At 40.5% G+C, this 26,760-nt stretch overlaps 8 protein-coding genes across 8 annotated transcripts; 5 read left to right on the top strand and 3 right to left on the bottom strand.

Moving 5' to 3' along the window:
- Window positions 1-52: 52 nt before the first annotated feature.
- On the top strand, window positions 53-1,164 carry BCR41DRAFT_351366 (hypothetical protein). The gene has a single exon (XM_022023789.1). It carries the CDS (start codon window positions 513-515, stop codon window positions 1,026-1,028), a length of 516 nt encoding a protein of 171 aa, XP_021882693.1. The 5' UTR covers window positions 53-512; the 3' UTR covers window positions 1,029-1,164.
- Window positions 1,165-3,096: 1,932 nt separating this feature from the next.
- On the top strand, window positions 3,097-4,061 carry BCR41DRAFT_295059 (hypothetical protein; the record flags this gene model as incomplete). Its single annotated transcript, XM_022020410.1, has 3 exons — window positions 3,097-3,511; window positions 3,613-3,735; window positions 3,820-4,061. Coding segments are annotated over 3 exons (780 nt in total), but the record flags the coding sequence as incomplete, so codon positions are not given.
- Window positions 4,062-5,276: 1,215 nt separating this feature from the next.
- BCR41DRAFT_36570 (hypothetical protein) lies at window positions 5,277-6,538 on the bottom strand. Its single transcript, XM_022026183.1, has 4 exons — window positions 6,169-6,538; window positions 5,992-6,058; window positions 5,633-5,883; window positions 5,277-5,538 (listed from the first exon to the last, which is right to left on the bottom strand). Exons 1-4 carry the CDS (start codon window positions 6,379-6,381, stop codon window positions 5,338-5,340), a joined length of 732 nt encoding a protein of 243 aa, XP_021882691.1. The 5' UTR covers window positions 6,382-6,538; the 3' UTR covers window positions 5,277-5,337.
- Window positions 6,539-8,728: 2,190 nt separating this feature from the next.
- Window positions 8,729-12,587, top strand: BCR41DRAFT_421240 (hypothetical protein; the record flags this gene model as incomplete). The annotated part of the gene is made up of 6 exons (XM_022030001.1): window positions 8,729-9,273; window positions 9,366-9,549; window positions 9,697-9,801; window positions 9,931-10,050; window positions 10,195-10,327; window positions 10,455-12,587. Exons 1-6 carry the CDS (start codon window positions 8,766-8,768, stop codon window positions 12,585-12,587), a joined length of 3,183 nt encoding a protein of 1,060 aa, XP_021882690.1. The 5' UTR covers window positions 8,729-8,765.
- A 1,370-nt stretch (window positions 12,588-13,957) lies between these two features.
- Window positions 13,958-14,283, bottom strand: BCR41DRAFT_351362 (hypothetical protein). Its single transcript, XM_022023788.1, has one exon. It carries the CDS (start codon window positions 14,217-14,219, stop codon window positions 14,004-14,006), a length of 216 nt encoding a protein of 71 aa, XP_021882689.1. The 5' UTR covers window positions 14,220-14,283; the 3' UTR covers window positions 13,958-14,003.
- Window positions 14,284-16,452: 2,169 nt separating this feature from the next.
- On the bottom strand, window positions 16,453-16,896 carry BCR41DRAFT_351361 (hypothetical protein). The gene has a single exon (XM_022023787.1). The coding sequence runs from the start codon at window positions 16,793-16,795 to the stop codon at window positions 16,589-16,591; it is 207 nt and encodes a 68-aa protein (XP_021882688.1). The 5' UTR covers window positions 16,796-16,896; the 3' UTR covers window positions 16,453-16,588.
- Window positions 16,897-18,407: 1,511 nt separating this feature from the next.
- Window positions 18,408-20,506, top strand: BCR41DRAFT_351359 (hypothetical protein). Its single transcript, XM_022023786.1, has 5 exons — window positions 18,408-18,617; window positions 18,717-18,780; window positions 18,900-19,103; window positions 19,196-19,778; window positions 19,884-20,506. The coding sequence occupies exons 1-5, from the start codon at window positions 18,575-18,577 to the stop codon at window positions 20,409-20,411; spliced, it is 1,422 nt and encodes a 473-aa protein (XP_021882687.1). The 5' UTR covers window positions 18,408-18,574; the 3' UTR covers window positions 20,412-20,506.
- A 638-nt stretch (window positions 20,507-21,144) lies between these two features.
- BCR41DRAFT_385691 (hypothetical protein) lies at window positions 21,145-26,730 on the top strand. Its single transcript, XM_022027700.1, has 7 exons — window positions 21,145-21,393; window positions 21,526-21,575; window positions 21,671-21,908; window positions 22,014-22,874; window positions 22,965-24,661; window positions 24,764-25,628; window positions 25,717-26,730. The coding sequence occupies exons 1-7, from the start codon at window positions 21,349-21,351 to the stop codon at window positions 26,671-26,673; spliced, it is 4,713 nt and encodes a 1,570-aa protein (XP_021882686.1). The 5' UTR covers window positions 21,145-21,348; the 3' UTR covers window positions 26,674-26,730.
- The last annotated feature ends 30 nt before the right edge of the window (window positions 26,731-26,760 follow it).

The following is a 26,760-nucleotide window of genomic DNA, read 5'->3' as shown; positions in this document are numbered from 1 at the left end:
AAACGCTTTAAATGCTTTGATTATTGTATTTTAAAAAAGACACTTCTGACTCACCTCATCCTTGCGCTTGTCTCTCTTCCTCCTTCTTTCACTTCCCAACATTCAACATTCACAAACGCAATCATTTACTAGCCACCTGTTCCTTTATTTCTTTATTATTTTATTTTCCATTTCCGAGTCTCTGTTTCTTTTCTTTTGCTTAATTGTATAACTACTTGCTACTTGTCCAATTATTCAAAAGTCATTTAGTGGGTGACTGACACTCACTCTTTCTCGTTTTCATTGATTAAACTTCAGTCAGTCACTCCAAAAAAAGAATTCACTCCACACTTTGTCGCCCTTTCCTAGTCAACAGTCTTTCATTTTATTCATTATCACCTTCATATTCATACATTCTTGCTTGTCATCCCTTCCTTCCTCTCTCTCTTTCTGCTTCAAAAACCTTCTTTATCCCTACTCTGTTCTTCCACAAAATAATAATAATAATAATAATAATAATAGTAAAATAAACCATGGATGGTGTTGACTGCGACTGGTGCCTGGTTTGCGACAAGCGCACGAGCAGTGGTGCAACCTATTGCTCTTCAGAATGTCGTTCCACAGACCTCATCTCATCTTCAGCATCTTCGGCCTCATCCGCCTCATCCGCCTCATCATCGAGTTTCATGACAGATTCAAATGGAGCACCGTTAGGTACTTCTGCCTCATCGTTTGGCAGTAACAATAGTTATGAACTGCCTCCATTCGTTCGCAAGCAACGGACGAGTATACCCAATATCTACGCACACTGTACATCAAACTCTAATCCACCAATGAGTAACTCGCTCCTCTTTGCTTCCAGTCAAGGAGGACACGGTCATGGATCAGCACTGAATCAGAACCTGTCAGAAAAGCAGCATTCTTCGACAGCCCCGTCATCCGTAACGCACCCGGTCCCAGGCTCGGCTGCCACACAATACCCGCTCTTTTACGCCACATTGAATGCACTCCGTCCTATCTCACCTTCTAGTCCGCAACAGGATCAGTAAGATGTTAGTCGGTCTTTAGGGACCCTCGAGGCAGTTTCTCTTCGAAGACGCGGAATAATGCCTTGAGGCACCTCTGTTACACTATACATTTCTTCTTTAACGGTTTTCCCCACCATATCTCTTGCTTTCTTCTCCTATCTTTTCATGTTTTTTCCTTTTTTTTTTTTTTTTTTTTTTTTTTTTTTTAATGTTGAGCGACGATTCATTACACAAGGACTCAGCCCGCATATTGCATGCTATAAATCTATTGGAACCACATGTTTGTCTCTCTTTTCACCGCCACTTCCCATCCAACAATTATTCTCAGGAACGCCACACCTTTCCTCAGTTCTTTAGCCTTGTCTTTTTTTGGGCAGGGTCTTCTTTTTTTAAGAAAAAGAAACCTAATGCCAATTTTATTTTCTTGGCTTGTTTTTTCCTCCCCAGCTGTTTTTTTTTTTTTTACGTGCCACAAGCACTTCTCAATTGTCGTGTCCCTTATTTGGTCATATTAAAGTTTAAGAGGAAAAAAATATCCTTGGAGGGAAATTCTCAATGTGCTTCTCCGGGAGGATGGATGGACTGGGATCCCAAGGTAGCCGAGGCGAAAAACTCAAAATGATGTATGTGGAGGAAAACGGGATAGAGTGCCGATGTCAGTCATAAAGGAAGACAACAACAACAAAAAAAAAAAAAAAATTGAGAGCCTACAGAAAGGTCCCTCCCGTAAGAGAGGGCTTCACAATCATGGCCTTGACACATCACAACCCCAAATGATTAATCTTTTTACGAAGCCTCGACCGGCGTTTGGCCTTCACAAGTCCATTTTTGCTTAGTACTCGTCAACCAACAACTCTTACCTTGAATCTAGTCTACGAACACAGATGCACATTCGCTCAAGAAAAAAGCCATGGCCAAGCAACTATCGCGACTGATTGGTCGAACGCGAAAATTGGATTAAAACTCAGCCAACGCCCATCAGTCTATTCTTACTTTCTCCTCCACATTCCTCACCCAAAGTTTGTTTGTAATGTGTATTTTGTTTGTCTCTTGTTGCTTGCTTTTTTATTTTATTTTATTTTTTTTCCCTTTCTTTGCTTTCTCTTTTTTTTTTTTTTCCTCCTTCCGTGTATAATCTTGTTTACAATCGTCGAGTTTCTTTTTTGATTTCTGTACAAAAACAAAACAAAAACAAAAAAATTATACCATCGGCTGCTTCTGCTAGTCTTTCTCTCCTTTGTTGTGTGCCAGTTTATGCAATGATTTTTCAGCATTGTAACTTTAGAAAAGAAAACGTAGTTAACAAAAAAAAACCTGTAATAAATAATCATAAAGTAATCATGCTTCCGTCTGCCATATCATTTACGCGCCAATGCGACTTTTTTTTTTTTTTTTTTTTTTTTTTTTTTTTTTTTGGGGGGGAGGATATGGATTGAATTGTAATATGCATTCCGATTTGTACAAACCTTGGTAACGGTTGAAAATTAGTCTGCTTCAAATGCCCAGTCTATACTTCAATTTCTTGTGTAGCACGCGATCAACTTGTAGTAACACCTCGAAAGATGAGTTTTTCTTTTTATTACTTCAAGCAGACTATAAAGGGTCCCAGTTATATTTTCCTAGATTGAGCTATACTATTGTTTCTTTGCTTTCCTAATCTTTATTATTACCTATTATTATTATATCATTATTTCTGGCTCAAATAAAAAAGAGGAGCTAAGTGGAGGCATCAACACCAACTTATCACAACAAGGCAAAAAAAAAAAAAAACGCTCAAATCACAATCACCATGACCCACTTTTCACTACCATTGCGTGACAAAAATCGCTCAGGATCATCCTTGTTTAACCGACGCCACATGATGCTCTTTATTCTATTGGCCATTACATCGCCCCTAGTACTCCAAACAGCTCTTGGTGTATCCTCTTTATCCTTTTCTTCTGTCTCGGATATTCCAACTGAGGGAGCTCTGGATCCACGCGATTACCATGGTATTGTCCACAAGATCCAACCAGGTTTACTTCAACTTCAAAGGGAAACGAATAAAATAGAGAAACAAGCAACGTCTCAAAAAGCCACGAGTCCACTTATTGATGCAACGAAATACCCAGAGAAGGATCAGATTCCTGATGTGAATCATCCTCAAGTGAAAGCCTGGGTAGCTCAAATTGATTGGTCAAAAGTCCCAAAGATCCCTGTCGCAGAAAGTTTGGCAGATGCACGCCATTTTCCTAAATGTCCTCCCAAGGATTTGGTGGACAAGGATTCGTGCTGGTGGTCCTGTGATGCATGCGAGGCTAAAGATGATATTGTGACTTGCCCAAACCCAGATGATTGGGGTCTGACCTATGATGATGGTCCTAGTGAAGCGAGTCGCAGTATGATGAAGCACTTGAAGGAAAAAGGGATAAGTGCGACATTTTTTATTGTCGGAAGTAGAGTATTGGAGTACCCTGAGATATTGAAGGAGCAGGTTGATCAGGGGCATCATATTGCCTTGCACAGTAAGTCTTTTTTAGTTCGATTATGGTCAGTGTAAAGATAGTATATGTATTTCATTAATAGCGATTTTTTTTTCTTTTCATTTCCTTCACATCCCGATAAGCCTGGTCTCATTGTGGGTTAACCACATTGACTAACGAGCAAATCGTTGCTGAGGTCCGCTGGGCAGAAAAGATCATCAAAGACATGACAGGAGTGACCACGAAATATATCCGTCCACCATTTGGTAAATGCTTAGTCCCCCCTTTTTTTAAAAAAAAGTTATTGTAGTGGATAATTACCTTGTTACTGAAATGTACTTCCTATGTAGGTGACACTGATAACCGTGTCCGCGAGATTCTTCGACAGATGGGATACACGATCGTGATCTGGACCCAAGGTTGGGATACAAACGACTGGCGGGTTGCACAGCGTCAGCTCATGGTCCCTGAGGTCGTTAAAACCTTTACGAATGCACTCAATAACCGAGCCTTGGTCCGTTCGCCTTTGGGAAAACTTGGAGGCCCCGTGACATTGGAGCATGATCTGACTGAGGATACCATTGAGTTATCAAAACAGATTATCCCTATGGGGATAGCCCGTGGATTGAAACCCATGAGTTTAGCACAATGCCTAGCAGATTCAGCGCCTTATCAAGGATCGACTGGTAAAACTTCTTCCAACAATAAGGACGGCAAAGGTGACAACGCCAGCAAGAATGGAGAGAGATCTTCGAGCAAAGGAACTGATATCACCGGCAAAGCGAATGAACATGCGTCTGATTCAGCAGGCGCTACGGGTCAGCGTGGGTCCAAGAGTGATGCTACTGTGGCCATTCGGAACGGCTTTCAGACTGCTGGATATGCAGTCATGGGCTTGGCCATTATTGGATCCTATATGCTGACATTGTAAAAAAGAAAAAGAATAATAAAGTAAACATCTAGACAAATTTGTAATTTCATGTACTTCAAACCCACAAGTGTGCGATTAGAAAGATCAATCACCCCCAACATCTTCCCCTTCCTCTTTCCTCAATTCTTTTCTTCAACGATGCAGTAAATAAAAAGACCGCTTATTATAAGGGCCTCTGCCTTTCGTCTTTTAACGCTTTCTATCTGTGTATTAGTAGTATTATTAACAATCTCAGCAGCAACTCTAGCAACTTTTTTTTTAAGTATATGATGTTAATATTCGCCTCGTATCCCAATTAGTCTAAGATGCAGTTTCCTTTAATCTATTTATAAGGTAAACTGAGCTCAAGGCCAACGAGGAAATGGACTACGGCGTTGTTACAGTTCGCCTTGCATACCAGGCGACTTTTCTCATTCATTTTACAGCGCAGGAGGCTCTACCGCGTGATTCTTCTATCACAATAGAACATTGGGTCGAGACCCACCCAACTCGTACGACTGCTTTCTATGGAAAATAAAATGTGCCAAGCTGTGGCCTTGCAAGGCGTAATGATGGGTGTGTAAAAGAGATATGTCTCAGATATTGCCAGCTTTACAATTCGACAAACATGGCTTTAGATCTTTGCATGCAATGAGTGGTATGATACTGGACTACTTGAAAGTGGAGAGAGAAGGGAAATAGAGATATTCATGATGCCATGTTCTGCCAACAAGGGAATTCCCTGCCTCTGGATGCATGGCATACCCAACTCATAAATCATTTACGGGTGTAAAAAAACGCGATAGTGACGGCGAGAAATGTTACGCCAGCCAGTAATTTTCTCCCATTTTACCAGTCCTATGAATACTATGGGGATTTTTTGTGTATTTTCTTTAAACAAGATCCAAGATCCAAAACCCAACAATGACTGTATATGCGAGGACTATAATTGAAGTAATCATGCCTCAGGATTTTCATTTTGTGCAGAGGATTTGTTTTCTAGTCTACGCATGAAATCCATGAAGGCCTGACGAGATGCATCGTAATTACTCGTATGATTGGATCCACTCAAAAGACAACTCAAATAGAACGTATGAGATGCATCGATAAGCTGAGTCTGCTGCAGAACCAATACTGTCAACTGCTTTAGACTTGATTTCTATTCAGGAGAACAAAAAAAAAATATTAGGTTTTTTTTTTTTTTTTTTTTTTTTCAGGGCGCTCCGTCTTGATCTTTTTTTTTTTTTTTTTACCAATTTCGTGACTTCGTCAGCAGATTTAAAAAATGCCTCTTTCCACGCGATAGCCTCCAGATAGGTTTGAATCTTGAGCACTTCTCGTTGAATCGTTTTGAAGAGGTCCACAAATTCTTTATGATGTTGTTGATGTAGAAGTAGATGTTCTGCTCGTGTAGGAGTGTCGAGGATATCAAGTAGCTGGACTCGGTTTTCAATCAGAAATTGAATCTGAGATGTAAACGATTCTAGACAACAAATACGAGGGTCTTTAAAAGCAGGAAAGGACAAAAGGAGAAATTATCAATTAGTCTTTGTTTTTTTTTTTTTTTTTTTTTTTTTTAAAAAAAAAAAAGAAGGAAGGAGAACGGCTTTACCAGCTGATAGGTTTTGGACGTCTTTGACCAACAATTGCTTCTCAATATTTCGCAACTGCGCGTCCAACTAGATTTTTGCCATCAAATGAACTCGTTAATATTTATCAAACGTTTTTATTATCTTATGTTGATATATCCCAAAATAATAATGAGAGTTCTTATTGCATATCTAGTTACCATTGCTAATTGCGCTTGGGATGCTTCAGCTTCAAGGATCATTTGGCCTACCCTGAAAGATTTGAGTAGAGGAAGCGATATTGTCGTACTATCAGTCGTCATCGTGTCTAAGGTGGTAGTACAGTTTGTTTGTGGAGGATTTGACTCTGATGCCATGGCAAGAATGGAATCCATTGCTTGAATTTGTGAGGAAAGATGGTTAGTTTCGGCCATTTCTGGTTTTTCTGTAAGTGTAATGAAGCAATGTTAATAATGAACAAACAAATGATCGATTGCATAATCTCTCGAGGTAATGTGAAGGGCTGAACGCTGCTCATAGCCTCATAAAAGTCTTCGCCCCCGACAAGACTATTAATTATCTATTACTTTAATACAATATCTAAAAGTCCTGAATGTCATGCTTTTTTATTGTTGGCGAAGCGCATACGGTTGAGCTCTTGGACATATTCGCTATGACGCCCATTATCTGTCTGCTCACGGTACTTGTCCTTCAGTTGAACTTGACTACGTGCTTTTAGTACATCACCATGAGCTGAATCGTACTGCTTCAGCTGGGCCCATTTGATTGTCCTCTTGCGCACCTTGATCTCCGATTCATCATACTTGAACATCTCAACTAGCTCCATCAACCGATCCACCTCCTCTTTAGTCCAATGCACTGTTGGCTTGCGGGTCTTTGGCTCTGGTATACTGTTACTGATGCTGGCTGAAGTGTCTTTGCGTATCAGTGTACTTTGGTCATCGACTTGATCATCTGTCTGTTCAGCATTGTGTCCTTGTATTGCAGCCTTATGCGTTGAGGAAGGAGATGATCCACTCTTCTCAGCAGAAAATCTGGATGAAGAAGTTTCTCTTTGCTTAGAGCGCATAGCCGTGCCATTCTTTTTAACCTTGCTTTCACTTATTGCACGCTTACGTCTCTTAAGTGGCGGCGAAGTACTTTCCTCTTCACTTTCTTCATATGATGAACTAGAGCTAGTTGTTGTTGGCGAGGTTTCCCCGTGTTCTTGGATAGCTTCTTGGTCTGGTGATGTTCTCCTTGTTGCCTTTGCTGTTGGTGACGACGTAGCTGCATGATGCATTGTATTTTTTGTTCGGATTGCTCGGATATTAACTAACCGTTGCTTGTTTACAGATCTACCCTTACTATTCATTGTCCCTTCTGCGCTTTCCTGAGGATCCACATAGGTTTCTCTCGTTTCCATAAATACGTCGGTATTCACATCTGCCTCCAGGTCTTCATCCTCGCTTACAATTGCATTTATGTCCTGTTCGATATCAGGCATTGATTGATCGGTGGATGAATCATCTGTTTTTGATTGAGTTAATTGTTTTGGTGACGGTAGCCGATTGATAAAATCCTCAAGATCACTCGAGGAACTATCTCTTTCTTCTTTTAGAGTATTTTTCAAGATTTTGTTTCGTTCTCGCAATGACATGGTAATGATGTCCTTCATATGCTTTTTGTCAATTGGTGCTAGGCTTTTCATCTGCAAAGTTAACTCGATTGCTATGCGCTTCAATATGTTGTCGTATAATGCCATTAGGTGTTTATCATCGTAATACACCCTCATCGCAAGATTAACAACTTTGACCTTGAATTTGAAGCATCGAAAGCACAAAATATATAGATTAAATATCAGCAGCCGCTAGTAGCCTTTAAAGGAAGGAAAAATAAAAAAAGTCTACTTTTTACCTCGTCCATATTCGAAACCATTTGCAGTTCTGGAATAGTTTTGTATGTACAAGATGTCTGCATATGCTCTTTGACATCATTCGGCGATAATAGTGCTGAAGATGGCGATACCTTTGTATGAAGGACCAAGATCTGTTGAAGAAAAATTTAGTATAGACAATGTGCGTGCGAGTATTTTTTTTTTTTTTTTTTTTTTTTTTTTTTAAAAAAAAAAAAAAAGAGAGCTGCTTACCACGGCAACCAATTGGGAAAATATGGTCAATAGACTTTGGTCCAGCATAGGGTTCTCTCCAACGAATAAATAGATGAGCCCATTGAGGCCGCTTTTCACGCGTTCCAGATCCAACGTGAGAGCAAACATGTCGTGCGCAAAAGTAGCGAGATTAACACGTCTAACAAGTGATTTCCTCAAGCCATGGCCTTCAATTTGCTCCTTTTGCAAGAAATGGATTGTGCCCTTAGAAACTAAGCTTTGCTTTCCTCCTGTTGCAAGTAAAGATATTTAGGCACATAGTTCTAAATCCTCTGTTATTTAATAGTGTATGCTTTCAAAAAAATAAAAAAAAAAGTAAACATCTAAATATTAATGTGCTTTTTACCCTTTCTGTCACATACGGTCAAGTAGCTTCCATTGCTTCTCAAGAATAGTGGACAATATCTCAATGTCCTGCAAAGGTCGATTCATGTTAGAGATTGAAAGTAAGTAGATCTGTGCTTGCGTCTCAATAGCATCTTGAAATAATACTCTGTCGTCGTCCATGTTGCTGAAGAATGTGAATACACTTCGGATTCAATGGTCTTATACCAAAGTGGCTTGGATTTTCTTTTTCTCTTCTCATTCCCACAAATATAACACGCCCATTATCTTGGTTCATTCAATCTTTCTCCTTTTCTATATGCGATGGACCCGTTACAGTCAGCTCAATCGCAGCAGACATCTGCTGCAACAGCGGCGGCGACAGAAACGAGGATAGAGACAGGGACAGCTGTAATAACAACAGTGCCGTTAGTACCGCCAATACCATCCATAGTAGCACCGTCAATAGGAGCAACACCAACAACCACCACAGCAGGGATATCTACCGGAACACAATCAACCCTTTCTACAATATCAACGTCTAACGCTCCATCCTCCTCTTCATCCCCTGCTACCACTATCAATCGAAAAAGATCTGCAAGTAGTCGTCACTCTGCTCTTGACTCATCGGGACATTCTAGCGGCAACATTAGTAATAATAACCCTTATGGGTTCATTTCATCCCAACAACATCAGCAACATCATGCATTGTCACCTCTTGCCAACATTGACCTTGCACTTGAAGGGGTTGTCAAGAATTTTATGCGTTCAGAAAAATATGCTCGGAAGATCAAATATATCGTTAGAGCTACCTCTGTCCCTGGAAGACAAAGTGAGTCCCTTTTTTTTCTTTTTCCTTTATAAGTTTCACCCTACAAACACGCTGATATGTACTTTTTCTTCTTCTTCTTCTCCTTGATATAGACTATAAGTTTGCACCGGCAACATCATTGACGCAGCAGGAGACCAGGTTTTGGAGAAATAATCTAATACAGGACGAAATAGCATCCAACAATCCTTTCTGGACTGCACGCTGGATGAGAGTCTTTGGGATTGCTCCCAAACTAGATGACAGTCTGCTCAAAGTCCCATGGATCAAATGTGAAAGGCATGTTTTAATATGATGCGGATTATTTTCAAAAAAAAAAAAAAAAAAAAAAAAAAAAAGTTTAAAGAACTCAGCAATCGCGCAGTCAGCCTTCAATCTGTGCGAGTCCGAATAATCACACAGTATTGACAAAAAAAAAAAAAATAGACCCGGCTCGAATGAGAGAGACTCAAGATCAAATGTACCGTTGCATCGAAAAGAAACATATCTGGATTTGCGTGATGATCAAAACAGAAACTGGGCAATGGACAGGTACATTCACTATCCTATTAATGCTTCTAATGCTGAAGTCTTTTTTTTTTTTTGTTATTTTATGCAAACGATTGACGTGCCTTTTTCTTATTATTTTCCTTGGTATTACACTATCGGTTGGATGTGTAGTTTTGCTGCAGGAATCGAATTCGCGCAAAAGGGACAATTGGACGACGCGATTAAAGCTTACAGTCAAGCAATCCAAATTGATGCCAAATATGTAGAGGCATATGTGGCACGTGGATGCTCGTAAGTGTTCTGACAGAAACAGCGCGCTTCAGCAATTGAGTATTTGCTCTTTAGCATTGATCTGTTTTCATTGATTAAGAAACCAAGAGATTTGACTTTTTATTTAATTTTTTTATGAAATCATTCGCTCATGCATATATAAAGGCTAACACATTTGAAAAAGTGGAGAGCTGCTATCATGGACTTTCGTGCTGCATTGTCGCTTGATCCATCGAACGATTCGGCTCGTCAGTACTTGGAATCAACTATAGCGCAGGAGGAGGAACATCGTCTTAATGTACGCCCGGTATATCGACTGTCTCTTTAAAAGAAATCCTTCAGTTTTTTTCCTTTTTTTTTTTTTTTTTTTTTTTTTTTTTCTTTTAAAGGCCCTTCTAATAGATATATATATTTCATATTTATAGCAAACACAAGAAGGCATTTCTCCTGCAATAGACACGCCATCGAATATTGATACATTCAACTCGAACGCAAACTTAGATAATATTAACGAGATCGTCCTTGACACAGAAGCTCTCACAAATGTAGGAGGAGACAACAAGGGTAACACTAATGAGCGGAAAAAGAAGAAGAAGAAGAATAAGAGGAAGAGGAATCGTCTTCGTGATGATCTAGATCATTATGATGGTAGCGAGCGTGCACGAGATATTCGGGAGCGTAATAGAGCTCGAGGTCGGAGTAGAGACCGTGGTAGAGACAGGAGCAGGGATAGAAGCAAAGACAGAAGTAGAGATAGGGACAGGAGCAGAGACAGAGATAGAGACAGAGACAGGAGCAGAGATAGAGACAGGGACCGTGACAGAGAGAGAGAGAGAGAAAGGGATAGGAATGGCGATAGATACTCATCCCGGCGTGACTCGCGCCATGCTGGATCCAGATCTCGATCACCACGATCCAGATCACAGTCTGTATCAACAAAATCCAGATCACGTTCTCGTCGCCGAACTAGATCTAGAAGTCCAGTGAGGAATCGTGATCGTCATCAATCATCATCTCAGCAAGGTAACAATAACGGCAGAAAGCGCTCGAGATCGCCAGCACGTTCGCGTTCACAGTCTCATCCCCATGCACAATCCCCATCGAAACGACAGGCACGTGGGTCTCACTACCGCCCTGACCAACGATCACGAAGGGATAGTAAGAGTAACAGGGATAATAATAGGGACAACAAGGATGGTAGAGGCGATAAAAATGATGTCATTGAAAAAGAGACTACGGATAACAAAGATATCAGAGATAACAGGAATGGAAATGAAAGTAAACGACCGAGATCAAGATCAAGGTCTGAATCAAGGGAAAGACAAAGGTCCAGGTCAACTTTGATGTCGAAGGGACAATCCAAAGAAGCAGAAAAAGGTTTTGCCCATAGTGAAAATGATTATAGAAGTCATGATGAATCATTAGAAGCCAAGATAGAGAAAGTAACCACTAATGGCGGAGAAGATGCACCTGTGGAGGGTATAAAAGGAGTGCAGAATCGGCCCGACAATCAAAAAGAGCATTCAAGCAGCGCAGAATTCAAAGATGACAGGGTTATTTCTGAGTCAGTAGTCATTACAGGTATTACCCCTACCAAGCCCAAGGACACTAATGACGAAAAGGATAATAAGGACAGAAAGACTAGTGGTTCAGAGAAGCTGCACTCTCCTTCCCAGAGCAATAGTCGGAAATTTCGTGAACGTGATACGTATATTGGACGTGGGCGCCATACCGATCGCTCAGGTAGCCCATCATCATCAGGCAAGAATAAATTTGACGATAATACGCCTATTAAGAGTTTTAAGAGTCGTTCACGGAGCAAAAGTCAAACTAGAACAAGTGGAGGGGACACACAAAACCGAAAACGTAGTCGGTCGAGATCAACTAGTCGGCGTCAACACGACAGAGATAGGGCTCGTAGTCGTTCCAGTGATCGCGATAGAGGCAGAGAAACAAGTGCAAGCAAAACTAGGATCAATGACAGCCGTGCACGAAGTCGATCTAAAAGTCTTAGCCATAATCTCAATCTTTCAAGCCAAAGTAGTCAACCGAAGGGTAGCAAAGATCAGCATGATGACGTGAGGGCACGTAGCCGTTCCAATAGCCGCAGTAGAGCTCAAAACAGCAATAATGTCAACAATACAGATAATGAGAAAGGAAGGAATCGTAGTCGGTCTACCAGTCATAACAGGCGAAGTAGGAACAGAGTACGTAGTAGGAGCAGATCACCATCCAAGAATCGAGATGGCACCTCTAACAACAGCAATAGTAGCAAGGGCAATAGTAACACTAACAACAACAATAATAACAACGGCCGTAGGGGCTCAGACCCTAAAGGTCAACAGCAGAATCGAAAGAGAGCAGGTTCAAGATCGCCTGTACGATCAGGAGCAAGTGGCAATGGAGGCGGAGGGGGTAAGGCTCGGCGATCAGGTGGTGGAGGTGGCAGCAGTAAGCTGTCAGAGGCCAATTCGATTGAAGTCTCGGAGGACTTCATGGAGCAGCGGAAACGTTTGCGCACGAGAAAAGGCAGTCAGTCTAGATCTCGTTCACGATAAAATTAAAAAAAAAAAAAAAAAAAAAAAAAAAATTACAATCCAACTTTACTAGAGATTCTCTATGAGTTGTTCAAGAGCATTATTTTACACGAAAAGCGAGTTAAAGTTTGGGATGATCAACTCGGATTTCAGTGATGAAGATTATGGGTTGATGACGCTCTTTGCCACGTAGGAAGTTACTTGAACTCTTTGATTTTTGTGTTCTCTTTCAGCTCTAAACTTTTCCGTCCAAAATTCTTAAACCGCAATGCTAGCAATGAGTTTTTCAAATGAGAGAATAAAAACTCCCCTTGAAGTCGTTTGGCCTACAAAGAGGGTAAAATCAAGTCATTTATTTTAGAAATACAAAAGAACATACTGGATCAGCTGCTTGAACTAATTTGGCCCACAAGTAATGAATTTAGATATACTTTGAGGCGTTGAATGTTGTGTTGCTGAAGGATGATAATGATATGTTGAATGTACCGATACAACTATATCTATCAGACGGAACCTTTCTGAGTGCCATCATGAAGTTGGCTATCATGCCTATTTCTGCCCAGCCCTAGGCTCCGTTATTATGTTTTTACTTCCGTGATTAACAGGCTCAATTCTAAGCAGGCATGGCAAAGCATGATATCGCATTTGTGATTAACATGAAATGTGAACGCCTGTTCTTCTAATTTTAGTCATTTTGATTGCGCCTTTACTGCTGGCCATGAATTATCGCCAATTTGCTTTGGTGATCAATCCTCCCAATAAGCTTTCTGAGCAACGCTCTCGGCGTCTAATAAATATTATAAAGTAGATCAGCACTTGAGGGTCGTAACATCATACTATGGAGAGCAGCATTTTCCCGCCTTAAATAACTTTATAATTGAGGCATTTAGTTTGGACGCGTCCATTCTTTCAATACATTGATCATTGGTTTCACTTCAATTGGTGCTCCTGACTCAAGTATGCGTCTCAGATTCTGCTATTCAGTATTCGCATTATCGGCCATCAAGATCGTTTTGCTCATGCCTTTGAGTTAAATCTCAAGTAGGGCCAAATGAGATAGTCATTTCATTCTTTGCGAAGAATGCATGGTAAGGCTCTGATGCTCTGGACTTCATTATATATAAGAGTCCTCTGTTATCGGTGGATACATAATCTGAAGAGGCAAAACCCAGCTTTCATTAAATCAGATACGTGGGAGTTTTTTTTTTTTTTTTTTTTTTTTTTTTTTTTGGAAGGGGAGGGGCCACCAATTTGTCTATCATTTGAAATGCTTTTTATCCAAGTATTGTGTGAGCAAGTTGGCGTCATATTCATTGCTTCCAGACAGGAATTAGAGTATCTTATAGAATCAAGTAGCACATGGGATGTGCCCCAGGATATTATTTTCTATCGGAAACTTTATTGTTATTTCTTGGATCTCTACAATATGATTGCAAGTTACTGGGTAGTATCGACATCATCGAGTTGGATAGATTCAACTATATGATTGCCACGCAGGTCCTGAAAAAGATCCTCCGGAATTTCAGCTACGAATGCCCTGATCAAGGTAAATTTCTCTATGATTTTGCCTCCCTTGGCCGCAATATCCTTAACGATCTCTTCGATATCAGATTCAGAGGCCTCGGACGTGAAAGTAATGGTGTAAGTTTTCATTATGGGTTTTTGAACGAATTATGCTTGTTATTTTGTTGAAAGATTTTTTTTTTTATGAAAAATGGTGTGGAAATCTGAGAATGGGATTGATAACAGGTATTTATGCTTCTTAAATGCACTAAAGCATGCATTAGAAACATTATCCTACTATTGGGCTTGATAGTCACACAGGAAAGCAAGCTACAGTGCTTCTTCTTTTCCACTCTTGTCACGGTCTTTTGTGCGTGTTCCCTTGGAGTTCTATCTTCATTGTAGCTGGAGATGGCCGGCTTCAAAGATCATCCCAAGTACCTCATTGTTGCGATTAGCAGTCATTTACATGGGTTTTTACTATAGCTAAGATTTTTACCCTTTTTATTTAACGGATCATAATAAACACATCTTTCTTTCGTTCTCGTTACTTATTATGATCCTGGCATATTTCACTCATTTCCATACGACTCGATCCTACCAAATTTCTCAAACAATGGATGGCTCTGTACATTTGTTTACAGTTTAAAATACACTTGGAGTCCTCGCCAAAAAGTCATAAACAAATATATTTTTCATGTTTTTAAATTGAATAGAATACTTCCTTTTTTAGACGGAAAAAACCGTACAAACCTAAAATTTTATTTTTTGCGATAGCGTTTTCGGTTGTCAATAAGACGCTCCTCCTCAGACTCGCTATCCTCTATCACAAACATGCTTCCAGTATCTGGCGTAAGATCTACTATGTCAGAACTCAGGATAACAGTCTCTGCCCGTTCTTAATTTACTATTCTATCGAGCTCTGTATCCCACTTACCGCTGGCGACATTGATAAAGTCACTAAGGTCCTCAACAGTCTCCTCTTGATTAAAGACCTCTTGATAAACCTCATTTCTTATTGAAAACCATAATTAAATTGATTTGGTGGCTACTGCATCTAATTCATTCTATCTATTCAAAAATATATGAAATTCTGATCTCGTACGTGAATTTTTCGCTTTCCGACCTTTAATTCAAATTGAGTATTTTAAAAATATATTTGTTTATGACTTTTTGGCGAGGACTCTACTTTTTAAATGAGATGATGCCACTTTTCTTCAAGTATGGTACGGTCAGGCTTGTCTCGGATATAGATTAAAGTAGCTGATAGAGCCAAGTTCTAAATAGGATGAACTCCAGAAGACTATATAGGATGATGTTTCTTTAAATGACATTTTATTGTTGTCTTTTTAATATAAAGGAATCTCTACGATCTGATTGCCCAAATGGTGATAGTCCCTGTAAAAATTACTGGTTGTCTTCATCTGGGAGTTCGATAGACTTAATATGTTCCTCAGCTTTCAGTCCTTCAAAAAGGCAACCTTACCTCCTTTGATCTCGAAATCCTTGATGACTTTCCAAAATGATCGCCAGAGGTCCTTCCCTGGTGAAAATAAAGAACGTACTTGTTCATGGTTTGAAGGAACCATATTCACTTTTACGATGAAAGGCGTTTTTTAAGATAATGTGGTAGATATGGAGCTTGGATGTTGAAGTTGATGAAAGGTATGCAATGAAAGCACTAGTTGTCTTTGTGACATTATGATGTAACAATAATGGCTTATCAGGTTCACCACTATACATAAAGTGATTTAGTGATTTGCACTTTTGTGCTAAACCATTGATCTAGTTTAGTGAAAAACTTACAGTTAAAGTTTGTAGATAAGGACCATGGCGTAAGTCCACACGCTATTCCGCGCTCGAGAGGTATTTATTTAAAAATGTGTCTACACGTCTGCCTATAGAGCAGTATGAATAACACATACAATAAGAAACTCGTTTTTGGGTTTGATTTGTCAGGGTGTTAGGACGCGTACCTTCGTGTATTGTGTGAAATATGCAACGTCGGCCATTTGTGCTGTGTGTTTATTTTGAAGGGTTTATATCAGAGGGTCAAGCTTGTCGCTCTTTTTGGCTAGACTCTTTCAAATATAAATGGTTTACTTAAGAAAATTCTTATAATTGAAAAGGACTAACCAAAAAGAGTGACAAGCTTGACTCTCTGGTTTATATGTCATCATAGTAGCTAGAAGTGGCCGGCTTCAAAAACCATTTTGACCAGATCAAAGTATCCGACAATGCGCAGTTCTGACGTTTTGACAGTAGCGATGGCAGATACATGTCTCGGTACAATTCCAATTTGTCTACAATTGGAAATACTCTTTTTAATGAATTAATGGCGCTTTTTTTTTTTTTTTTTTTTTTTTTTTGCAAGTATTGTACGAGCAAGTTAGACTAATGGTCATTGCCTCAGAAGACCGCAAATGATGACCTTTTTATAACGACAATTTATTGTTCTTTAATATAAACAAATGTACAATTTGGTTGCCAAATAGTGATAGTTCCTGTGAGAGGTTATCCTAAACGTCAGCTGGTTCGATACTTTGAACGCCTGGATAGTCCGCTACCGGCTCCATTTCAAAGCCTTCTGGTACTTCAATTTCAAATCCTGGGAGCGATTCAAATCTTCGTTTGATTTGGCCTCCGTTCTCCTCTATCTTCTTTGCAGCCTCATCGATAAAATCGTCAGAGGTCCCTGGTCTGAAAGCAACGATGTATTTGATCATGACGGATTTGGACGGAATTGGACGGATTTGGACGGATTTGAACGGATTATGTCTGTTTATAGGATGAAAGGTGTTTATAAGATGGATGGTGTGAAGTTTGGATGAAGGAATTGAGACGCCCTTTTATACTACTTTCTAAATGCACTAAAGTCCTTGTGTCATAGAAAGAGATTACGCCCTCAATTAACGTTCATAACATGAACTTGGTTCAGTTGAGTATGCATGGTAAGCAAAGCATATTTTTTTCACTTCCAGAGGCCTTTTCAAGACCGAATTGTATTGAGCGAATGCTAATTTCTATTGGTTGGGGAGTTGAGAGCGAATGCTATTTTTTTTTTAGGTTGCCCAATAGAAAAAGATGTAAACAAAAGAAAATGCAATACGGTATTCGATGGCACAATACGCAAAAGATGAGAATTGTGCCATCGAATGCTAGTCTGGCTTAAGGGTTGGCGTGAGATCCAAAAAAAATAGAATTCGATCCAAAAAAAATAGCATTCGATCCAAAAAAAATTAGCATTCGATGGCACAATTCTCATCTTTTGCGTATTGTGCCATCGAATACCGTATTGCATTTTCTTTTGTTTACATCTTTTTCTATTGGGCAACCTAAAAAAAAAATAGCATTCGCTCTCAACTCCCCAACCAATAGAAATTAGCATTCGCTCAATACAATTCGGTCTTGAAAAGGCCTCAGGATCTTTCTATGCAGTTTCGAGTATGGTGGGATATAAAAAGATGGGTGTCGAACATATCAAGGCATCGGGATGACGTAGCTACGTCATCTTTAAACTCAATTACCTTTCGTGAGAATCCCACCACTACCGATCAAACATACACATGTATGAAACCGTTATTTCATGAGCGTCTGACCACTAAAGAGAGAGTTACTCAAATTTATACATACAATACTTTGTATCTCTTCATTAGCTCTCTATGTTGTGAGAGATTCCCAAACGCGTCGTCATTGGTTTTATCAAGGTCTGATCTCTCGGAGACAAGCTTACAGCAGCAGTAAGTAAAAGAGGGAAATAGAAAAAAAAAAGACCTATTTGCTTGCTTGCTGCTTATCTTTAATTACTCATTTATTTCTCTCACTTTTTTTTGATTATTCTTTTGTTCATCGAGAACGAATGTATTGATGGTGCTTTTTACTGCCTGTTAGTTTTCACCGCGTTTGAAATATATCTCTGTTACATATTTACATGTCCATATGAGTACATAGCCGCAAGTACAATCTTTGAGTAGGAATTCTTTTTTTTTTTTTTGTTCCTCTAGAAACGTGCGTTTTGCCTGACATAATTGGTAGAACACCTCGCATCATGACACAGGCTGCTATTCGGGGATAGGGGCTAGCGGCAGCCTTTCAGAAAGTTCAAAGAGTTTTCCCAATCATTCGTATGTTTTATATTGTGTCATTCGAGGGTGGCTTTAGTCAGATAATATGTAGAGAATGAAGGCCTTACATATAATGAATGAACTCGGACTGAATGGCGTGGAGACAAATAGTGATGGGTGTCAAAGACCGAAGTAATTCCACGCCCAAGCCATACTTAATGAAGCTAAAGCCATGTCTGAGTCGTTGCCCATAAGATTATTCCCTTTCTTTCCAGAAAAAAATTTTTTGTCGCAAATTGGGCAAAGCAGACTTTTGTGACCATCTCACAAACTGTTCTTAAATGGGGGGTTTTTTTTACACAGTTTATTTTCATCATTATCTTCCCTATCTTTTCAACGGCTCACGCAAAGAAGAAGAAGAAGAAAAAACATCTCGTCATTATGGCAATCCCACTCTCGAAACGTCGTAAAGCTGAATTAATAGGTGCGTGTTTGTATGAATCCAGCAAGGCCTCATGAAATAAAAATGATATGGATATTGTATTCAACAAGAAATCCATTATGGTGCGGATGCTATCATTAGAACTTGCAACAAAGTTGGGCCTTGCCACTGATGGACGGCGTGAAGACATTGCTGATAGGATCAGGTGCGGACCACTGGAAGATAAACAACCGGAGTATTAAAAAAAAAAAAAAAAAAAAAAAAAATTCCTCTAACACTTTAATCAACAAAATATCGCGATAAATAAAATGGAATAAATGATAGAGATCATATTACAAAGCATGGATCGTCCGATCCTTCGCTCCATGAACTAACCCATGAAGGCAATCCAAAAGCCAACAGCCGTCGGTCGACTGAGAGCAACCGCTTGGCGAGCCTGTCATCTGCTAATGACCTTAGTGATGATACCTCTGAAGGGACTCAAACTTACTCTCGACGCTCTTCGCCAAGGAAAATAGCCACTACCAAGTAAGGCACTGACATCATATCGCACTTTTTTTCTGCAAAAAAAAAAGAACAAAATGGTAATATTTTTTCTTTATCTGCAATTTATTTTATAGACATGATTCAGATTCAGAGAGTTTAGAAGACCTATTGCCGGAGTATCAGGCGAGAGACTTTATGGGAAGCTTGCATTCAGAAGTCCAAGCAGCTGTAGAAAAGGCATACTCGCTAGAACATGCATTGCACGACAAGTTCCAATCAGGCAAGGCTCAGTTTCGGAGAGCATCTAAGGACTTGACCTCCACTATTTCTCATGCGGTCGATGGTGTCGTGGACGCAGTGAATAGTAGCGTTGGCAGAGGGTTTAATAGCAATGAACGGGATAGGGGTAAGGCTCGCCGTAACTCTCGTTACTATGATGACGATGCAAAAGATGGCGGCAGCCATCGCCGCTATGGACGCCGTCGCCACCGTGTTAACCTTGAAGACAAGAGCAAGAGCTACTTCGTGCGGATCTTTGAAAGGGTCAAGCACCACTTTGAGGAATATCCAGGAATCCATGGATTTTCCATCTGTATGTCCCGAGGCGTGCAGAGAGTGCATGATGTCGGTTCCACTAGCACAGGCTTTGTTTTTATTACTTTCCTGTTTGAATTTGCCGTGTATTTGTCTGCAGCTTTCTCTCACCAATGGCACAAGGTATTTTTTTTTTTTTTAAATAAAAAAAAAAAAAAAAAAAAAAAAAAAAAAAAAAAAAAAAGGCGGTGTTCATACTGACGCTTTATATTTTATTTGAAACGCTAGGATGAGGATGATCAGCCATCTTTCTTTGGGACCTTGATGAACTGGCCCGACTTCTTATTACCATTCTTTTGTTACTACAGCTCACTTTTCGTTCTCCCAACGCTGCTTTCACAACTGTTCAACGTTGATGTGGCCCGTAAAACGGACGCTGAGCTTGATGCTTCTCAGTATGCGATGACTGGCCTTTTGTCGCGTTCCACGACTTCAGGTCTCTCATACTTTGCCTTCAAGTTTGCATTAACATACTGCTTGAGCCAATATGGTTTACATCACCATCATGTCCATCATCAGTACCCGGCTGTGAATGTGACCTCGCGGTTGACAAATTTAGCCAAGGATGCAGCCGAGACAGTAGCGATGTATGCAGGAATGGGTGAACAACAGAACCATTATCTTTTTCATTGGATGGCTGTACCTCAATATGCTGCAGAGGTGTTCCGTTTCGTCCCTGCGAGTCTCAGTTTAGCCACGTCGGGGGTTGGAACGATCTTGGCCCTTGCAGAAATCGTTGTTAAAAGGCATATATGAGTTATTTTTCCTTTGATCTTATTTTATTTATTTTTTATGGATGCAGACGGCTCCTTTAATGGTCGATACTCCACCTTTAACAGATATAAATAAAGAATGGTTATACATATTTCCCGTATATTGAGGCATAGAGTATGGTCGTAATGATTTTAGTACAGTACACAGAGCGCTAGGGCATTCTAGTTCAGCCAGTGGCCTTTTAGAAAAAAAAAAGAAAAAGGCTTTTTCCCATGAACAGTCAAATACATAGCATTTTGGTACTCGAAGATACAAACAAATATCCACAAACAAGATTTCGCCCACAAACCTATGCTATTGCCCTACTCTTTGCAGTGTTATTCTCCTCCGTGTGATGATGACGACGGTGATGAGAGGTATACAATAAATAATAATGTAAATAGCAATTTCGTACCGAAAGAGTAGATTGGAATACAAGCGGAGGCTCCCGTCATCGAACAGTTGTACGATAGTGTTAATGCTATCGTGCTGGTGCTTGCGCCTGATGAAAAGGGCAAAATTACTTTTTTACGACTTTCCACTGCAACGGATAAACTAGATGAACATCTGTGCTTAACCTTCTCTCACATTCCAAAAATGGTTTATTTGGCGTTCTTTCAAACGCCGTTTTAACAGTCACTTTTCCCGTTTGTGGTTCCACTATTTTCTTATCTTCAAAGTGCTGTGCACTTTCTTTCTTTTTTCCTCTCCTTTTTTTTTTTTTTTTTTTTTTTTTTTTTTTTTTTCAATTTTCCTTTACAACTTTCATAATCCAACTTCGTTCGGAGCACAGGGTTCAGGAAACCAGGATTGATAGCATCAAGGCTGAACCATTACTGGAACTCACTCGATCCTGCCTGACACTTTACACTTTGAGACTTGGCAGTTGTTGACAGCTGGGGTTCGTTTCGATAGTTCAGTCTACCGGACAAATAGTCATATGCCATCTAGTATCAATAGTCTCTGTACTCATCATGAGGGATGGGTAAGTTACTATAGATATAGGATCAACAAAAATATATGTATATATATCTTCATATGTACCTTTGTTTTATTTTGTACGTATTGCCTATAGTCCTTACCATCCTAAATTCAATAAAATTATATACATACATAGGGCCCATTGAGCCCCACTCGATATGATTTGACACCATGCTTTGAGTACAGGTAATGGAGAATGGCGAAATTACAGAATGCAATTTCTTATCAAACCTGAATCAGATGTTTGTGGCGCTTATCCTTTATCTTATTTTTTGCCATAGTGTATTATTTGGCGCATTGTCATTACTCGCAGCATTGGGGTTCTTGTTGCGGATATATTATCTGAGAAAATATAGAGTTGGGCATCGCCTCGGACGCACTTTTTGGATCTATTGGCCCACACAGATATTCATGTTTATTTCTGCTGTTGTATCATGGATGCTTTACTGGAATCTTTCCGCCTCAGGGGACATTTCACCCGCTATTGCTTGGAGCTGTTTTTGCATGGGTACAGCATGGGTAACGTTTGTCTTTTTTTTTTTTTTTTTTTTTTTTTTTTTTAAATGTTACTTAAAATAATATAAGTATATAAGCATGTACCTGACGTCAACACCCTTCTTCTAGGTATTTGCAGTTGCATTAAACAAATATGAGCATGAGTACACGATCCGTTCTTCTAGCGCCATATATGCTTTCTATGTTGCCGCAATATCAGCGACACTTATCATTACCAAAACGACATTGGAGCTGGCTGAACCAACCGGACGCTCAACAATAAGTCTCCTCATAGCGCTAACTTTATTTTTGTCTGCAGGCTTTGTAGTGGAGGCGTGGCCACGGGGAAAGACTAGAGTACAGCGGATGAGTAGCGCTGGGCTGTACGCCAAGGCTAACCTTGGCTCTCGACTTTTTTTCACGTTTTATTTCCCGTTCATCAAGATCGGATTGAAGAGAACAATTACTCAAGACGATATTCTTGGTCAACTACCTCCTTGGATGGAGACAGAAGTAGCGTATGAAAAGTTGAGCAGCTTATGGGCGGACCGATTGCTGCGGCGTAAATCCCGCGGTGAACAACCATCATTGTTCCAAATTATCCTTCTTTCGAATTGGGAATTGCTGGTGCCAGTGCTCTTGAGCCGAGTTGCGATTGTCCTGTTTTCATATACGCTTCCAGTAATCCTGAACGAGTTGCTGAGCTATTTAGAGGATTATGAATCCAAGCCTCTGTCGTACGGTATCACTTTAGCCATAGGGATCTTTGTATCGTCCCTGTTCGCGTCTCTTGTCAACACATATAATCGATACCAAATGATTTTGATTGGAGTCCGAACCCGTGCTGCACTCATTGCGATGATATATCGCAAAGCTCTTAGGCTTTCAGCCAAAGCAAGGAGCGAGTCGACGAATGGCGAAATTACAAACCATATGTCTGTCGATGCGGACCAGTGGTGGGACATGTTCAGCTTTTTATCTATGTGGATCGTAAGTGTTTTTTTTTTTTTTTTTTTTTTTTTTTTCTCAAAGTTGTTGATGTATTTCTTATGCAATGGATACTTTGTTCTGTTTCTGTAGTCCATTCCACTTGAGATCGCAATTGCAATGAAATTGCTGTATGGGCTTTTAGGATGGACAATGCTTGCTGGAGTACTTACCATGCTGGCGATGCTGCCAGTGCAAACCTGGCAAGCAAAGTTTTTTAAGTCAATGCAGGCAGAGAAATTGAAAGCAATGGATCAACGAGTTCAGCTCACAACAGAGGTATTGAGTTCAATGAAGATCATCAAACTTTACGGCTGGAGTACTGCATTCATAAATCGTATCCTGGCAGTGCGAAGTAAGGAATTGAATATACTCAAGAGGATTGGCATTGTAGAGGCATTCATGTCCATTATCTTCATATCATCCTCACTCATCATCAGCCTGGTCACTTTCAGTGTCTATGCTCTCTGGGGTGGCCCCGGTTTCACCCCAGGGAAACTCACGCTACAGACTGTATTTGTATCTATGACGCTCTTTTCCATGCTTAAAAATCCTATCTCGAGTCTATCAGACGCAACAGCTTCAACTCTCAGTGTCTTGGTAGCTACTAAGCGCATTCAGCGATTCTTTTTGCTCGAAGAGATCGATGACAAGAACATCATGCGCTTTGATCTTTTGCCCCGAGACCCAGATGATCCGCTGATTTTGATCAAAGATGGGACATTCTCATGGATAGCACCGGTCGATGAGGGTTATGAGGACAATCGTGTTATAGATGAGAGAAGCGCCCTTCTACAGGATCATGGCTCCTCTGAACCTCAGCTGACATTGCCGCCTACACTGCGGTCTATCAACCTATCCTTTGGCAGAGGAAAACTCACTGCTATTGTTGGACGCGTGGGACAAGGCAAATCTTCATTACTCTCTGCCATGATTGGAGAACTTTATAAGTTACAGGGGAAGATTCAGATTTCAGGACATGTTGCATACGTTCCTCAACAAGCTTGGATCATCAACAAAACACTCAAGGATAACATTCTTTTTGGCAAGAGATATGACGAAGAAAGGTACAAGCAGGTTATCTTTGCTTGTGGATTGGAGCCAGATCTGGCTGTCCTGCCTGCAGGAGATATGACAGAGATTGGAGAGCGTGGGATAAATCTCTCAGGCGGTCAGAAACAAAGAGTTTCTCTTGCCCGAGCTGCCTACGACGATGCGGACATCTATTTGTTGGATGATCCACTCAGCGCAGTAGATGCACATGTTAGTCATCATCTTTGGAATCACCTCCTTGGATCAACTGGTTTGCTCCGCGACAAGACGCGTGTCTTGGTGACACATGGAATTCATCATCTCCGTGAAGTTGATCAAATTGTGGTCCTCCACGAAGGCATGGTTGCGGAGAATGGGCCATATAGCGAGCTAATGGCGAATAAGAAGATCTTCTATCGATTGATCAAAGAATATTCAAAGTTGGAAAGAAGATCGAGTTCAACACCGAAGGTGGCTAAAACAGGGATTAAAGGAGGTGATAAAACACGTATAAAACCAGGGAATGCGACTATCAGTACAAATATACCAAACGATGCCGATGACAGCGGCGAGGCTACTGAGGGAGACGAAAGTGGAGATATAAGCGATCAGAGCACATCCAACAACACTACAGTGGCTGCCAACAACCAGGAGTTCAAGGATGACAAGAAAGACACGAAGGCAGGAATTATTACGGTCGAGGCCATAAAGGAGGGTGCGGTCGGATATGGGGTGGGCATTCTCTACGCCAAAGCAGTGTAAGTTTCCCTTGATTGTTTTCATTTGTCAAAAAGTATTATTTTGAAAGATAGCTTTTTATTTATTTGTTTATTTATTCTATTTATTTCTTATATTTGAAGATCATACCTTGTTTCGACAATGGTAGTGCTACTGTTTGTCCTGGCACAGATTTGCCTGGTTTCGACAAGCCTGTGGCTTAAGCATTGGATCAATGAAAACAAAAGGAGAGATGAAAACAATCCACCATCGATTGTTCGTTTCCTCGGGGTGTATGCGCTGCTCACTCTGATATATGTGTTGCTCTACATGATCATCATGTGGCTAGCGCTTGCAGTCGGTCGAATCCGTGCCTCAGAGCGAATTCATTACGATTTCTTGAACAAGATTATGCACCTACCAATTGCTTTCTTTGACACGACGCCACTGGGAAGAATCATCAACCGGTTTTCGTCCGATGTTGGGACAGTAGATGTGAAACTTTCAAGCAAATTGATTGGTATTTTATTATTTGGTACCTCAGTCATGAGCACCTTGATTTTGGTCGTAAGCACAACCCCATCCTTTATCTTTGTTGCACCACTCTTTATGGCAGCTTACTATCTCGCTCTTATTTGCTTCCTGAGCGTGAACCAGATATTGGCTCGAATTTACGCAGCTTCAAAGTCACCCATCTACCAACACTTTAACGAATCTCTTGGAGGTGTGTCAACGCTGCGGGCAATGAAGATTCAAAGTCGGTTTGTCCGTGAAAATACGGATTTAACTGATAGAAATTCAAACAATTTCTTATCCAATATGGGTTCGAGGCGATGGATGGACGTGCAGCTTCGGCTTCTAAGCACCATTATCGTGTTTATTACAGCCCTTTTTGCAGTCCTTGAACGGGAGCGGATGGACCCTAGCATGGTGGGTTTGACCTTGAGCTTTGCACTGTCGATTACTGAGGAAGTTACTTCCTTAGTCCGCATGGCTTGCGATCTCCAGGTAAAAAGAGATGATAAAGTAATAATAATAATGATGGTAACATTTCAAAGAAAACTGGTGTTTAACTTTTTTTTTTTTTGTACTACAGTACCAACTGGTTTCACTGGAGCGCATCCTTGAATACACCAACCTCAAGACGGAGGCCCCTGACACCACAGATGTGCCGCTCCCAGATGGCTGGCCTTCAAAAGGACGCATCAACTTCAAGAACTACTCGACACGTTACCGCGAGGGACTGGACTTGGTCATAAAGAACGTGACGTTAGAAATTGCACCAACAGAGCGTGTCGGCATTGTTGGCCGAACAGGTGCAGGCAAATCCTCATTGACATTGGCTCTATTCCGAATTGTGGAGGCTGCTAATAGCTACTGGGCCAAGCAAAGTGACAATAGCATGACGCTTGCCTCTGATAGATCATTACCACATAATGCTAACGGCCAGGGAGGGTCACACTCAGAGGAAGAAGCAGCAACAGAAGAGGAAGATGGAGGTAGAATTGAAATAGATGGAGTCGATATTTCAACTGTGGGGCTTCAGGACTTGCGTCGCCATCTATCTATTATCCCTCAGGACCCGACGCTATTTGTGGGGACTGTTCGCGATAACCTTGATCCATTCCACGAAGTAGAGGACGCAGATCTCTGGAGGGCTCTGGAGCGATCTCATTTGAAGGACTATATCAGCACATTACCAGGAGGATTATCATTTGAGGTTGCACAGAATGGCGGGAATTTTTCCGTGGGCCAACGATCCTTGATCTGCCTTGCACGAGCATTGCTTCGAAAATCCAAGATCTTGATCATGGATGAGGCAACTGCGGCAGTGGATGTAGAGACAGATGAACTGATTCAAAAGACGATCCGGCAAGAGTTCAGAGACAGGACGGTTTTAACGATTGCACACCGTATCAAGACTGTAATGGACAGTGACAAGATTTTGGTGTTGGAGAGAGGAAGAGTCCTAGAGTTTGATACTCCAAGTCGACTACTCAAGAAGGAGGATTCGTTGTTTTACAAGTTAGCAGAGCAAGCTGGCGAGGTTTAGTAGACTTGATTAAATCACTTATTACCTATTCAACAGCCTGTGTCAAATCATATCAACTGAAAAAAAAAAAAAAAAAAAAAAAAAAGC

This window comes from Lobosporangium transversale (genome assembly GCF_002105155.1).
Source record: "Lobosporangium transversale strain NRRL 3116 chromosome Unknown BCR41scaffold_13, whole genome shotgun sequence".
Classification (NCBI taxonomy): domain Eukaryota; kingdom Fungi; phylum Mortierellomycota; class Mortierellomycetes; order Mortierellales; family Mortierellaceae; genus Lobosporangium; species Lobosporangium transversale.
The sequence above is the reverse complement of the archived record's forward strand: the minus strand, read 5'-3'. Positions and strand labels throughout refer to the sequence as shown.

Coding starts and splice junctions, on each gene's coding strand:
- BCR41DRAFT_351366 (XM_022023789.1), top strand. CDS start 513: ATGGATGGTGTTGACTGCGACTGGTGCCTGGTTTGCGACAAGCGCACG.
- BCR41DRAFT_36570 (XM_022026183.1), bottom strand. CDS start 6,381: ATGGCCGAAACTAACCATCTTTCCTCACAAATTCAAGCAATGGATTCC. Junction 5,884..5,991: donor CGTCCAAAACCTATCAGCTG/GTAAAGCCGTTC, acceptor CTGCTTTTAAAG/ACCCTCGTATTTGTTGTCTA. Junction 5,539..5,632: donor CTGACGAAGTCACGAAATTG/GTAAAAAAAAAA, acceptor TCTCCTGAATAG/AAATCAAGTCTAAAGCAGTT.
- BCR41DRAFT_351362 (XM_022023788.1), bottom strand. CDS start 14,219: ATGAAAACTTACACCATTACTTTCACGTCCGAGGCCTCTGAATCTGAT.
- BCR41DRAFT_351361 (XM_022023787.1), bottom strand. CDS start 16,795: ATGATCAAATACATCGTTGCTTTCAGACCAGGGACCTCTGACGATTTT.
- BCR41DRAFT_351359 (XM_022023786.1), top strand. CDS start 18,575: ATGGCAATCCCACTCTCGAAACGTCGTAAAGCTGAATTAATAG. Junction 18,618..18,716: donor TCGTAAAGCTGAATTAATAG/GTGCGTGTTTGT, acceptor TGCTATCATTAG/AACTTGCAACAAAGTTGGGC. Junction 19,779..19,883: donor TCTCTCACCAATGGCACAAG/GTATTTTTTTTT, acceptor TTGAAACGCTAG/GATGAGGATGATCAGCCATC.
- BCR41DRAFT_385691 (XM_022027700.1), top strand. CDS start 21,349: ATGCCATCTAGTATCAATAGTCTCTGTACTCATCATGAGGGATGG. Junction 21,576..21,670: donor ACACCATGCTTTGAGTACAG/GTAATGGAGAAT, acceptor TTTTTGCCATAG/TGTATTATTTGGCGCATTGT. Junction 21,909..22,013: donor TTTGCATGGGTACAGCATGG/GTAACGTTTGTC, acceptor CCCTTCTTCTAG/GTATTTGCAGTTGCATTAAA.